The 14,535-nt window shown below is 35.2% G+C and overlaps 1 protein-coding gene across 2 annotated transcripts in view; it reads right to left on the bottom strand.

The window, feature by feature from the left end:
- Positions 1-379: 379 nt before the first annotated feature.
- The window catches only part of gpc5a (glypican 5a), a 102,368-nt gene continuing 88,212 nt past the window's right edge, over positions 380-14,535 (bottom strand). For both annotated transcript variants that reach the window (XM_077562676.1, XM_077562677.1), the window contains one exon: positions 380-2,890. In XM_077562676.1, the coding sequence (XP_077418802.1) occupies positions 2,745-2,890 (146 nt within the window). In that variant the 3' untranslated portion in view covers positions 380-2,744. The remainder of the gene's footprint in view (positions 2,891-14,535) is intronic.

Raw genomic sequence — 14,535 nt, 5'->3', positions numbered from 1 at the left:
TATTTTATTAGGGGCAACAGGTGTTTTTTTTTATTGTAATTAATCACATGACTTCACTAGTTAACTCAAGATTAAACATGAATTTTATATCTGTTCTAAATGTACAATAATTTTTTTCTAGGTTTTCATACTCTTAACAAAAGTGGAAAAAAAAGAAGAAAAAAAAACCTAACCCTGAAACTAATAAAAATAGTTTAAATGAATTTTTGACGTCTATAGCCGTCAATATCGTTCCATATATTCAATTTGCAACACTCCGCATGCATTCTAATATTAGCATTCGGCTTTCAGCATTCACACGCAATTTCTCCAGAAATTGCACACCTCTAATACTTCACACTATTTCTCGCAATGAACAAAGATGTCAAAACATCATCAGTAATTGTTGTATCATCTTTAATTTGTTTTTATTAAAAACTAAAATACTGTTAATGCATCATTTTAGAATATGACAGAACAAAAATAATAATAATAATAATAATTTCTCAGTAGAACCTGGCATTTTTTGCAAAGTCAACAACTTAACAAATAGATTTTTGTCACTCCGTAAAAAAAAAACAAAAAAACAATATTAAATTAGCATATATATTTTTTACAGTGTTTATTTTGTACGTTAGGATTTTGTATGCACCAAATAACCTGCCTGCTGATCCCAAGCAGTGTTTACTAACAATAGGTCTGCTTTAGAGGGTCAAAATGAGTGGTCTGTTTATCACATGGCACCCGAGATATTAAAAAACAAAAATAGTAAACTACATTTCTTCACAAAAATAATAAAATCAAAAAAGGTGGGCGTTTTTTTTTTGTTAACAAAAAAATACATTGTATCAATAGACAAACATAACACATAATATATGGTGCATGAGGCTGACACATTGCAAACAGTACTTTACATTTTTGGTGTGCTGGTGAAACTTGCTACAGCAGATTTACTGAATCAGGGATGGCGGAACAGCTCAAGAATTTCAGAAGAAAAGGCTTTTGAATATTCAAGCACTATCTACATTTGAACTATTCTCCAGCAACAACGCTTTACTGGGGAGCGTTCGTTTTCAAGTCATTCTCTTCATTATTTAGAGACAGGGAGGTTTTCTCAAGTCATACTTGTGGGAATTTCCTCCAGTGAAAAGAGCCACAATCCTTAGACACGACACTGCCGAGCTTCAAACTAAGACAAGATTGGAATTCTTGTTGACTTTGGCTATCACTATGACAATCAATGAGCTGATTTGAATCTGGAATGGAAAGTCTGCAGGTGAATAAAAGTGCTGTAAGGACACACGAACATCATTCAACATTCATATATTTAAAAAAAAAATTAAAAAATGGGTTTTTTTTAGTTATCACTCCAACAAGAGCAACTAGGAAAGAAAATATGTTTCTGTTATCGTTGACATTTTTGGATGTTAATATTACTCTGTGTTTTCTGTCATATTGTTAATGTGTCACTTAAGACTTGGGCATCCAGTGTGAGCAAAAAGAGTACACATCTCAGACTGCACAGCAATATTCCTGGCAGTTCATCATCTAAATATTGTATATTGGAAGAATAGTCAAGTAACAAGCTGACCAAGCTTAACGGCTCCCTTCCAGAGTCCGAAAGATGGTGGAAGTTAATTTAGTTATATATATATGTTAGGGGTGTGCCCAAAAATAAATTCTCATAAGAATCGCGATTCTCATTTAGTACGATTCAGAATCAGTTTTAAATGTCCCAAAATCGATTTTATGTAAATTATTTTATACTGTCTTCTCTTTGTTTGTGTGTGCCTTTATTGGGAGCGCTGTTCATGTTGTACCTGATTTGGCCACTTAGGGGCAGTGTGATTCCACGCGGTCTGATACACTGTTAAGTTGTAGCCACATTAGGGAGTAGAAGGAAAAAGTCACGATCAAGTTATTCCAATAAAAGTAGTTTTTTTGCAGCGTGGAGCCGTTCTTTTGTGTGATAAAAGTGCCGCGTGTAGCGCGCTAATTAGCATTAGCGAGTCAGACTGGAGTAGACCATTACAATTCCTTGCACATCTATAGATTGAAGCAAAAATCATTGTCAATCAAATCATTTTCGAAAATCGAAAATCGGTTCTGAATCGAATCGCGCACCCACAAATCGGAATCGGAATCGAATCGTGAGACATTCAAAGATTCCCCTATTTATTAAAAAATATGTCTTTCCACTTTTCTCTCTCTTCTTCTACCCTCATCGTTAAAAGTAAGTAAGTCACGTTAAACCGACCATAAAAACCAGAGGAAAAGAAAATATTTGAAATGTCCTGTTAAAAATTGTTTGCAAATTGTATAATCATTTCAATATTTTGCCACTTATAAAAAACTCTCAAAGTGCTCATATCTGTCCAAAAAGTAATTACTTTGGCTCTCCTAAATGTTTATACAGCAGACCATTCAAAAGTAAACCTATCTTTAAAAACATCAATTAAGCGCATATTTGTATATCTACAGGTCATGTATCTACAAGTAGTGTGCAGAAATACAGTATAGTTAAATCATTACGTTTGGCAAAATATACTATAGTTATTGTTGACAAATATAGATTAAAATGGCAGATCACAAAATAATCTCACAGTTAATGAAAGCAGGAGAACATTTTTTTTTAGAATACGAGGTAATGTCTTAAAAGTTTCCACAACGCTTGCGTGTCCTGCACTGTGTGTGTTCAAGCGTCGCGTGTCCTCATTTGATAAATAAGGTTGAGAAACAAGTTCTGAGGTTGAATTCTGCAACCGTTACAGTGCCAGGAGCACATGAAAGCAAGGCATCATCATGGCGACAACGGATCCAGTCAATCTGACGCTCCTGGATGGGACCTTCACTTTATCGTCCTTTATCGGTGGATGATGATGATTATGATCACTCGATTCATCTGGATTCACTGAAAGGACAGCACAAATAAGAGGATTTGATTATTATATTATTTAAATTTGTTCACAACTTGTGCTTTTCTAAAAAAATAAATAAATAAAAAAACACTTCCTGATCCAACAGATGAAAAATCCAACTAGATTAAAATGATAAATGGAAGCGAGAAGAAAAAGAAAAAGAAAAAAAACTTTTTCGGGGAGTTTGTTTTTTATGTATTTTTTAATTTTATTTTCTGTTTTTCGGAATATTTTTGCTGTTTTACTGAATATAGTTTTCTGTCACAAAAATATTATGAAAAACAGAAAAATTAAAATGAAAATACACAAAAAACAAGCTCCCCGAAAAAGTTTTTTTTTTTTTTTTTTTTTTTTTTACTGAATATGGTTTTCTGTCACAAAAATATTATGAAAAACAGGGGGGCTTCAGAAAAACAGGAAAAAAAATATTCTAAAAAAACAGGGCAAAAAAATTATTTAAAAAAAAAAATGGAAAAAAATTACTCAGAAAAACAGAAATTGGTGCTCTGTTTTTTGGAGTATTTATTTAATTTTTTTTACCTCTGAACTGCCAGTTGCCGACTCGCCAATGGCAGAAAATTGTTTTTTTTCTGTTTTGTAATTTATTTATTCATTCATTTTAAATAATTCACAATATTTTTCTGTTTTTCCGAGTAATTTTTCCTCCTGTTTTCTGAATATTTTTTCCCCGTTTTTCGGATTCTTTTTTATGACAGAAAAAAACTATGCAGTAAAACAGAAAATAATATTTAAAAAAGCAGGAAAAAAATGCACAAAAAAAACAAAACTCTTAAAAAATATATAGATGGAAAAACAGGAGGTTTTTTTTTTTCAAGTGATGCAACATGCTTCCGTAAAATGGAGTGCACTTTTTTTTTTTTCAGTTTTAACAGTTTTTGTTCAAAACCAAGATAAAGACTGCAGCATCTTATTCTAATCTTGACCTTATCACCCCCCCCCCCCCCCTAAACAACTTGGGTTACATACCCAAGTTAGTTTATGCATTTTAAATTGCAATTCCCCCCCCCCATGAGCTGTCGGCATCCATTTTGTTGTTTACACCTCTCTGGAAGGCCCAAGTGCGTCGGGAGGAAATTCACAGACCTCTTGCGAGCAAAGTGTTTTACTGATGTTTCCTCCAGACACCCCAGACATCTTGTTCATCCTCACAGACGACGGCAAACGCCAACACAAGGCCAGCAGCTCGAGGACTTTGGAGTCGCACACTTAAACCTGAGCGTCATAAATCTGCCAAAAGCAGGATTATTCTTACCTAACCCTTTTCACAGTCAATAAAGGCTACATTGCGAGAAATGAGAGCGGCTGCAAAAGCTTTGTATTGGATCTTCAGTTACACTTTTATGATATCCACAATCAATTTCATTTTGCTCATTGATTTTTGATTCTCGGATAATTCCATAAGATAAATTGTCATTACAAGAATAAAACTTGATCACTGCTGCATCTGAATGTGGCCTGAAATCAAACACCTATTGATCCACTATCAAGTAGTCCTCAGGACAGCCATTTGAATACATTTAGCTCATAGAGTGAAAATCCACACGTAAATTGATTTTATTTCCCTTTTTTTTTTTTTTTTTATCTGTACCAAAGAGTCTCCAATATAGCAGTAACACAAAATTGTTAATTTACGGATGAATTAATTCATCAGATTATTGTCCTTTTGTACCACCAAAATAATTATTAATTATTAATTAATGGACATTAGGTCTCACCTTCTAAAAAAAATAATAATTATGCTTTTCTGAATAATTTTTCCTCCTGTTTTCTGAAAAAAAAATCATATTTTTTACTGAATATAGTTTTCTGTCACAAAAATATTACGAAAAACAGGGGGATTCAGAAAAACAGAAATCTCTTCTGAAATCCAAGTGAATTGTTGCAGACTCGCTAATGATGGAAAATAGTTTTTTTCTGTTTATTATTATATATTATTATATATATTATATATATTATTATTTTAAATAATCACCCCCGGTTTTTCTGAATTTTTTTTTTACGTTTTTCTGAATAATTTGTCCTCCTGTTTTCTGAATATTTTCCCCGTTTTTCGGATTCTTTTTTTATGACAGAAAAAAACTATGCAATAAAACAGAAAATAATATTCGGAAAAACAGAAAAAAAATGCACAAAAAAACAAAACTCTTATAAAAAATATAGACAGAAAAACAGGAGGGTTTTTTTTCAAGTGATGCAACATGCTTCCGTAAAATGGAGTTGTTTTTTTTGCAGTTTAACAGTTTGAATACAAATTTTGAATTTTGTACCACCAAAATAATTGATGACACATAATGTTCTTGCTGGACATTAGCTCTCACCTTCTAAAAAAAATAAATAATTATGCTTTTCTGAATATTTTTTTTTCATATTTTTTTACTGAATATAGTTTTCTGTCACAAAAATATTACGAAAAACAGGATAACAAATTATTAAGAAAAACGGGAAAAAATTACTCTAAAAAACAGAAATTGGTGCTCTGTTTTTTAGAGTAACTTTTTTTTTTTTAATCTCTGAAATCCAAGTGAATTGTTGCAGACTCGCTAATGATGGAAAATAGTTTTTTTCTGTTTATTTATTTGAGATAATCGCCCCCATTTTTTCCCCCAAAAAATAATAATTACGTTTTTCTGAATAATTTTTCCTCCTGTTTTCTGAATATTTTTTAAAACAAAACTTTTAAAAAATATAGACAGAAAAACAGGAGGGTTTGTGATGCAACATGCTTCCGTAAAATTTAGTTTTTTTTTGCAGTTTGAATACAAATTTTGAATTTTGTACCACCAAAATAATTGATGACACATAATGTTCTTGCTGGACATTAGCTCTCACCTCACAAAGTCATTACCGGAAGTACACGCAGCTCAACAGAAACTGCTCTGTTGCTAAAACGAACGCGTTTTTAGCTTGCTTGCTAATATTAGCTTCAAGTTTGTTTGACAGAAAGACTTTAACAAGCTTGCCGAGTGGTTAGGATGTTTGAAAAGGTTGGTTGGACAATAAGGCCCAGTCTGAAGAGAGACATAGGTCAGAAAAAGAGGCTTACGACTGAAGTAAAATCAATAGCTACTGATTCCTCAAGACTTGGACCACAAAGGATCAATAGCACACTAACTGCCGTAGAGAAGAAAAAAACACTCAGCACATAAAATGGTGAAAAGTTTCTTCTTTGTGGTTGTAAGGGGTGTCAATATTACAGTATATTTGTACAGACGTCTGCCATTCTTAGCTTGTGTAGTCCAGTCTGCTGGTTCACATTATGTCCCCTTAATCATTGCCTCTACTGCTTTCGGATGGGGTTGCTGTTGTTATTTAAATGTAAACTGGGATCATGATTTTAATTGGAACCATTTCCTCATTTCCACAAGTAAACAACTACCGGTACATTCATAAATAAATAAATGTATACATAAATCCATATATATCAGCAGTTTTAAGGATATTATAGTTTACTGCCATCAGTGCTCAAATGTTTGCTTACATATCAGAGCAAAAAAATAAATAAATAATAAATTCGCCCAACGACCGTATCTGAAAAACCTCACAAGTCAAGGTACCAGCTTGCTGAAGACTCCAGCCCGGAAGCTCACCACCATTTAACCACATTGATTTTGGTGTGATTTGACATTATTAGACCGCTGCCGACAGTAATCAGCCTGAAATAAACCCTCAACCCTGAGAGAAATCTTTTCAGCCCGCACTGAACAACTCAAGTTTGAAGGACTACGCAGGCATATGCTTAAGAAGAGGACGCACAAACCAACAATTTACTTTTATAATCCTATGTGTGAGTGAGTGTGTGCGTGTTGGGCGAGTTCAGTCTGTTTTTGTGACGTGGATCCTGAAAGTCTCCTCACCACCTTTCCCTGAATGAAGGAAAGAAGGAAAGAATGAATGAAGGAAAGAAAGAAAGAGGAAAAGAAAGGAAGGAAGGAAGAAAGAAAGAAAGAATGAATGAAGGAAAGACGGAAAGAATGAATGAAGGAAAGAAAGAAAGAGGGAACGAAAGGAATGAAGAAAGAAAGAATGAAAGAATGAATGAAGGAAAGACGGAAAGAATGAATGAAGGAAAGAAAGAAATAGGGAAAGAAAGGAAGGAAGAAAGAAAGAAAGAAAGAAAGAAAGAAAGAAAGAAAGAAAGAAAGAAAGAAAGAAAGAAAGAAAGAAAGAAAGAGAGAAGGAAAAGAAAGAAAAAGGAAAGAAAGAAAGGAAGAAAGAATGAAGGAAAGAAAGAAAGAGGGAAAGAAAGGAAGGAAGAAAGAAGGAAATGAAGGGAAAAAGAAAGGAAAAAAGAATGAAGGAAAGATGGAAAGAAAGAAGGAAAGAAAGAAAGGAAAAAGGAAAGAAAGAAAGGAAGAAAGAATGAAGGAAATAAGGAAAGAATGAAGGAAAGATGGAAACAGGGAAAGAAAGGAAGGAAGGAAGAAAGAAGGAAATGAAGGAAAAAAGAATGAATGAAGGAAAGACGGAAATAATGAAGGAAAGAAAGAAAAGAAAAAGGAAAGGAAAGAAAGAAAGAAGAAAAGAAAGGAAGAAAGAATGAAGGAAAGAAGGAAAGAATGAAGGAAAGAAAGAAAGAGGGAAAGAAAGGAAGGAAGAAAGAAGGAATGAAGGGAAAAAGAAAGGAAAAAAGAATGAAGGAAAGATGGAAAGAATGAAGGAAAGAAAGAAAGAAGAAAAGAAAAGAAGAAAGAATGAAAGAAGGAAAGAAAGAAAGGAAGAGAGGAAGAAAGGAGTTCAGTCTGTTTTTGTGAAGTGGATCCTGAAAGTCTCCTCACCGCCTTTCTCTCTCGGCTTCCTTTTTATCATCACCTATTTGTAGAAAGTGTTTGTGTCGCTCCAACACGGTCTTATTATAACAAAATGGCTGATGTGTTTTGTAACAGCAAAAACCAGAAAGGAGAAATCTGCCGCGCTACAGCGTGGGAATGTATTAACATTTGGAGACACACTAGTAGACAAAGAAGAGCATCGCTTCTCTATTTCATCTAAGGCTTGATAAATCGCAGTGCAGATGAAGAAACACGTTTGGAAGAAACTCCAATATTCCTTCTGTGAGCCCGGCTGGAAACAACACAAGCATGGCAGACGTCATGTTAAAGTTGAAAACATTTATATTAGCGTTACATTTGCATTTTATTGTCATTCTAATTGGGTTGTGTTAAAGTGTGAAACTTTGACATAATCCCAACTCAAAGTGGATTTAGTGGATAAGGTTGTGTCCGCTGGGTATATACGATGTTTACAAACAAAACACAGTTAATCACTTTTCGGCAGCAGTCAAAATAAGTGTAAACAAGAAAGGCAAGTGCTTATTTGTAAAGCCAGCGGATTTCTCCTTCATTTGTTTTGTTTACTCTGGAACAAGATGAACTGAGAAGAGACGCTTAATAGTAAGAAACCACGCGAGACCACTTGGAGGGACGTCTGAGTGTTGGCAGAACAATTGAAAATAACTGCGTGTTGGAGACGGTATCCCACTTTCATTAGGCTTTGACATTCACAGAATACAGAATAAACAAAGTGTTTGTCTCCAAAAATCCCATCAATTTAGAGTGCTACATTCATTTGCCAGTGAATTATCTTTTTACCGTTTTTTCCTCCTTTTCAATGCTTCCTTTTAGTCGAAAAGAAAAGCAATACACACATACATATATATGTTAACAATTGCGCATACATAACATAATAAAATATTTTTTTTAGCTGAGAGAAAGAAAGAAAGAAGGAAATGAAGAAAGAAAGAAAGAAAGAAAGAAGGAAAGAAAGAGGGAAGGAAAGAAAGGAGGAATGAAAGAATGAAGGAAAGAAAGAGGGAAAGAAGGAAAGAATGAAGGAAAGAAAGGAAGGAAGAAAGAAGGAAATGAAGAAAGAAAGAAAGAAAGAAAGAAAGGAAGAAAGAATAAATGAAGGAAAGAAGAAAAGAGTGAAGGAAAGGAAGAAAGGAAGGAATGGAGGAAGAAAGGAAGAACTAAAGAGGGAAAGGAAGAAAGGAAGGAATGAAGAAAGAAAAAAGTAAGAAAGAAAGAAAAAAGAATGAATGAATGAATGGATGAATGAATGAATGAAGGAAAGAAAGAGGGAAAGAAGGAAAGAATGAAGGAAAGAAAGGAAGGAAGAAAGAAGGAAATGAAGAAAGAAAGAAAGAAAGAAAGGAAGGAAGAAAGAAAGAAAGGAAGAAAGAATAAATGAAGGAAAGAAGAAAAGAGTGAAGGAAAGAAGAAAAGAGTGAAGGAAAGAAAGAAAGGAAGAAAGGAAGGAATGAAGGAAGAAAGGAAGGAAGGAAGAAAGAAAAAGTAAGTAAGAAAGAAAAAAGAATGAATGAATGAAGGAAAGAAAGAAGGAAAGAATGGAGAAAGAAAGAAAGAACATATGAAGGAAAGAAAGATGGAAAAAAAGAAAGGAAAAAGGAAAGAATGAAGGAAAGAAAGAAAGAAGGAAGGAAAGAAAATAGACAGCGGCGCCTTGCTTGAACAGACCGAGAAAGGATTCAATGGACAAAATCTGCAGAAATAGAAGCGTCGGACTGGAACATAAAATGCTTGCGCAATTAGCAAGTAAAGTCCGTTGGTTGTGAATTGGCTGCCGTTGTTTGCTGACGCACACAGACAGATCCTGCCCGCAACTTTAGTGGTGCCGCCAGGGACGCCCGCCGTGGCGAAGCAGGACGACAGCGGCAAACCAGCGCACGCCATAAACTGTTAACTCGAGCGCCGGCTTAAACGTCTCTCGAACATTCAAAACTGATTTTCAAATTGGAACTTGAGATGGAGTCGGCCGTAAGGTCACAGCACTTAAATTGCTTTAAAAGACCACCACTCCCCTCTTTTAAGTTCCATTGTATTTCTTTTTCAATGCATTTATAATGGCCATCAATTATATGTGAATTTTCGCCGTTTGCTGTCGAAAAGGGAGTTCATAATGGATTGCTGGTAAAAAATATGAGAAAACTGCAATGATGAGAAGTTATTCCCAAGAAGGCATGAATTTTTTTAAACAAGTGACATTAGTAAAAAAAAGTCAATCGGAAGTATTATGTGGGAATTGTCGGCAAAAAAGTGTGGCGAATTAAACGTGCCTGAAATAATAATAAAGAATCCGAATAACAAAACCATTCCCGCAATAACTTAAAAATATAATATATATAAAATTAGCCAATGAAAATCACACATTGACTTTTATTACCATTATATTGTTATTAACTCATTCACTGCCATTGACGGCTATAGACGTCAAAAAAACATTTTAAATATTTCTATTAGTTTAACATTTTTTCCCACTTTTGTTAAGAGTATGAAAACCTAGAAAAAAATGTATTGTACATTTAGAACAGATAGAACATTTGTGATTAATCGGGAGTTAACTATTGAAGTCATGCAATTAATTACAATTTTAAAAAAATTATTCCCTAATTTTGAATAATCTTTTCTTAATTATTTTTTTTTAAAGTTTATTCAAAAAAATGTTACCGACATTTTTTTCCATGTGTGTTTAGTTTGCCGCTCTTATAGCAGAATAAGGTATCCCAAATATTGATAACCCCTCTCAGTATGGTTTTGTGTTGTTCCACTCGACTGCAAACAGCAATTAAAACATTTTGTCAAGTAAACCCTATCGTCAACAAATCCATAAAAGCAGACTCATTTATTGCATCTACAGGACTGAAGTGTCTCATCAGTGTATATATAATCTGTCAAGTTTGTTTTCGTAGGCGACACTGGCATTAATAAGCAATTATTTAACGGTTTTGTCAGGACAATTTTCTTTGAAGTTTTCTTTTGAAGACATCAAAAACGTCGCCTAATTTTGTTGACGTCAAGAACAAAGCCACTGTTCATGAGTTTGTGACTAACTTTATACATCAACGTCTTATGACACAAACAAATACTTATTTTGGAGAAGAAAGTAGAACATAACCATTTTTTTTTTTTTTACAGTACAGCCAACCAAAGGACATATAATAAAATCAAGTGCCTAATGTACCGCCGTCACGTAATCAGATTGCAAAAAAAAAATGTAACTGTATTCCATTACAGTTACAGGAAAAAACATGTAATCAGGTTACAGGTACATTTATTAAAAAGGGGGATTACTTCGAGGGATTACAATTTCTACGATGAGAGAGAGAGTGTGAAAAAGGACGAGAGAGAGTGCATCTCTCCCCACCCCCAAGCCCCCCACCCCACCCCCGCCCACCCCGCGAGTGGGACCGTTGCTACAAGTCGGGGAGGTGGGAACGAACGAACTGACTAGTCGTGTCCTCCACGCGCGGGCAGTTTGAAAAAGCTCCACGGACGGGAGGAGGAAATGACGACCGGTATTCACTGGAAATTACTCGGAGCGAAAGTTTTAGCTGAGAGTGCAGCGGCATGCTACGCGCTGTAGCTTCTTGCTAGCTAGCCCACTAGCCTATCTATCTATCTATCTATCTATCTATCTATCTATCTATCTATCGATCTATCCATCCATCATCCATCCATCCATCGTAGTTAGCTAGCTAACTACAGTATCTAGCGAGCTAGCTATGTAGCTATCTATGTAGCTAGCAGGCTACCTACTTACCTATCTATAGTAGCAGGCGAGCTAGCTACATAGCTAGCTACAGTATCTATCTATCCATCCATCAATCCATCCAACTGTGAGGTGTGGTTGCTTTCAGTGACAGCATAACAAACAGCATATGGCCTTCAATCAATCAATCAGTAGCTTACATGCTTTTTAATTACACTAGGATTTTTGCTACTTGTAGGCTTATTTTTATTTTGTCTTCATGAGCATGCTCATTATTGGAGTAATCCAAAAGTAATCCCGTTACATTACTTTAATATTATGGTACTTGGATTACGTTACTAACTACATTTTTTAGCAGGTAACTTGTAACTGTAATGGATTACATTTTAAAAGTAACCCTCCCAACTCTGCTAATGTTACATGGTGTAGATACCTAAACCAGACATACTGTAGAGTTATTTGACAACGCCTCCTATAAACCAGTCACCTTCAATCAGGCCAGTCTGCCTTTTGTCTGATTCAATTTACCTTCAGCAGCGTACGGATTTCAAATGTCTGGACTCTCACCACCCCCCCCCCCCCCCTCCAATAAAACAAGCATCCATTCCTGTCGGTGGGCAATTATAGCACAGAGCAGATCAATGGAATCTAATTCAAGGACGCAGCATTATTCTACAACACAGAGAGAGGCCTGTGCATCTCGGCATGGGCCCAACAGAATGATTAAGTGCTTTGCTCATATCCTCTATAGCTCTGCCGCACATGCCACAGTGCGAGTGCTCGTGTCCCGGATCCCATCACCCCAGCCTCTATTACATCCGAAGAGCAGTCAATACGGGGATCCGACCGCCAGTCACTCACGCTCAAATTGCACGCACACCGGTGGAATACAAATCCGACTGCAAAAGTCATTGCTCTGCCTGCACCTGTGGCCGGAGCCACACCTTTTATACAACGCATGTATAAAAATAGCTCAAGTTGTTAACTGAAAACAGTCCATCCTCGCAACCCTGGCCATGTTGGGTAGCATGTTACAGTACTGTCACAAAAAGGTTTCATGTGTGTGCAACGTTTCATGCGTGTTCACGTGGGTAAACAGCGCGTTGCCACGGCAACAGCGTGCAACGAAATTACCAGCTATTAAAATATCACATTTTACGCCAGGCTCGACGTGCGGAAAGTTTGGTGAGTTTTTGTTCATGTTTAACTCATTCACTGCCATTGACGACTATAGACGTGAAAAATACATGTGAACTATTTCTATTAGTTTAACAATTTTTCATTTCATTTAATTTTTTATAAAAACCTATATTTTTTATTAATAGATATAAAATTATCATGCGATTAATTACGATTAAACGCCCCTTATTTTTATTTCTTAATTAGGCCCATTACCATCTGTTCTAAATTTACAAAAAAAATACATTTCTAGGTTTTCATACTCTTGTTAGCAAAGTGGATTTTTTTTTAAACTAATAGAAATAGTTCAAATGAATTATTGACGTCATTAGCCGTCAATGGCAGTGAATGAGTTAAGGTCTCAAAAATCTGATTTTGGAGAATACTAATAATAATAAAAATAATGAGAGCTAAAAAAGAAGCATTCCACTTTGGAGCAGCTCAGGCCCTAATAAGGCCTAGAATGGAAGAGAAAAAAGGTCAGCTGGTGTAAAAAAAAGAAATTCAGTACACTATAATTCAAACCTCGGATTAATACATACCAATAAAATCCTTTTCTACACACAATGTTACTTAGTTTCCCTTTTAGAATGTTGGCCAAATACATCAACATATTCATTATTAATTACTATAAAGCGAGTCTGCCATTTGGAAAAACTAAGCTATTCCCAAAATTGCTTCAAAACAATATTACAGACAAACAATCATTTCTGTCAAGTTATAAAAGACACGTTGAAAACAATTTCATTAATATTGTAACAGAAAGATTCAAAGAGTGTTAACAAAAGGAGAGAATGTCGTAAATGTTTCATGCGCGGCGCTTTCCTCCACAAAGCAAAACAAAAAAAAAGCACAGAACGGGCCAGTTCAGATGGACGCGTGCTGCTCACGTCAAAGCCGCCTTTCTCCATTTTGTCCACTTTTATTTCAAGCCAAAAAAGCCAAATAAATCTGAAAAGCACAAGGTCATTGTGCTCAGTTATGGCCTTCACCAATCCGTGTGGCAATGAATGCCAAAGGATGTGCTCGTGTACGAGTGTGTGCTTGAATAAAAGAAGATTAGAAGTGCTTAAAAAGTGATTGAAAATGTTTTTCTTCTTCTTTCCAATCTAAATGTTTCAGTTCCGGATGAAGCGGCGGGATTTTGTGATTAATTTTTATCATACAAGGTGACTGTTGACTGAACAGAAGGTACTATTTTGATAGATGTGGGAAAGAAAAAAAAAAACTGCAGTAAGTGATGACGAGACACTCATCACAACGCATCGCATCCAGGAAACAACACATTATTGAAGGCGTTGATGATGATAACTAAAAAAAAAAAAAAAAAAACAATAAAAAAAACCAAGCAATCTCAAGCGCAACAGCAGTGGTAATATGAGATTTTAATGAAACACCTTGATCGCAAATAATCTCTCAGTCTCATGAATAAAATAAAAACGCTTGTATTGAATGTGCAAAGAGATGATTTGCTAAATTAGCATGATCACACCCTCCCCACTTTTGATGTAACTCTTAGGAGAAAACACAGTTTCCATAATAAACTTTCTAAATGTGTTCTGATCTCCTTCTTATTAACCTTCCATTAACCTTTCCATAAACACGGACGTCTCTGAGCTTTATTTCCTGGGATCGCACAGCAACAGGCATGGCCCAAATTCATCAGACCAGCTGTGGAATTGCTTATGGTTGATTAAGCCACTGATCGCTCTTCGCCACGCTGAGGATGAAGAGCTGGCAGAAGCTGCAAGTGAGCCGGGAGGTTTAAAAAAATAAAATAAAAAAATAAAAAAGACATCTGGTGAGTCTGCATGTCCGACTTTACTCAGGTCGTTAAATAAACAGGAAGAAAGAAATGCTTGTTTTTAAACTTAACTTCCCTAACAGCTGTAAAGTGTAATGTACACTGTAAAAAATATAAATAAAAGAGAGA

This window comes from Vanacampus margaritifer, chromosome 4 (assembly GCF_051991255.1).
Source record: "Vanacampus margaritifer isolate UIUO_Vmar chromosome 4, RoL_Vmar_1.0, whole genome shotgun sequence".
In the NCBI taxonomy this organism is placed as follows: Eukaryota; Metazoa; Chordata; class Actinopteri; order Syngnathiformes; family Syngnathidae; genus Vanacampus; species Vanacampus margaritifer.
This window is presented reverse-complemented; position numbering and strand designations above follow the sequence as displayed.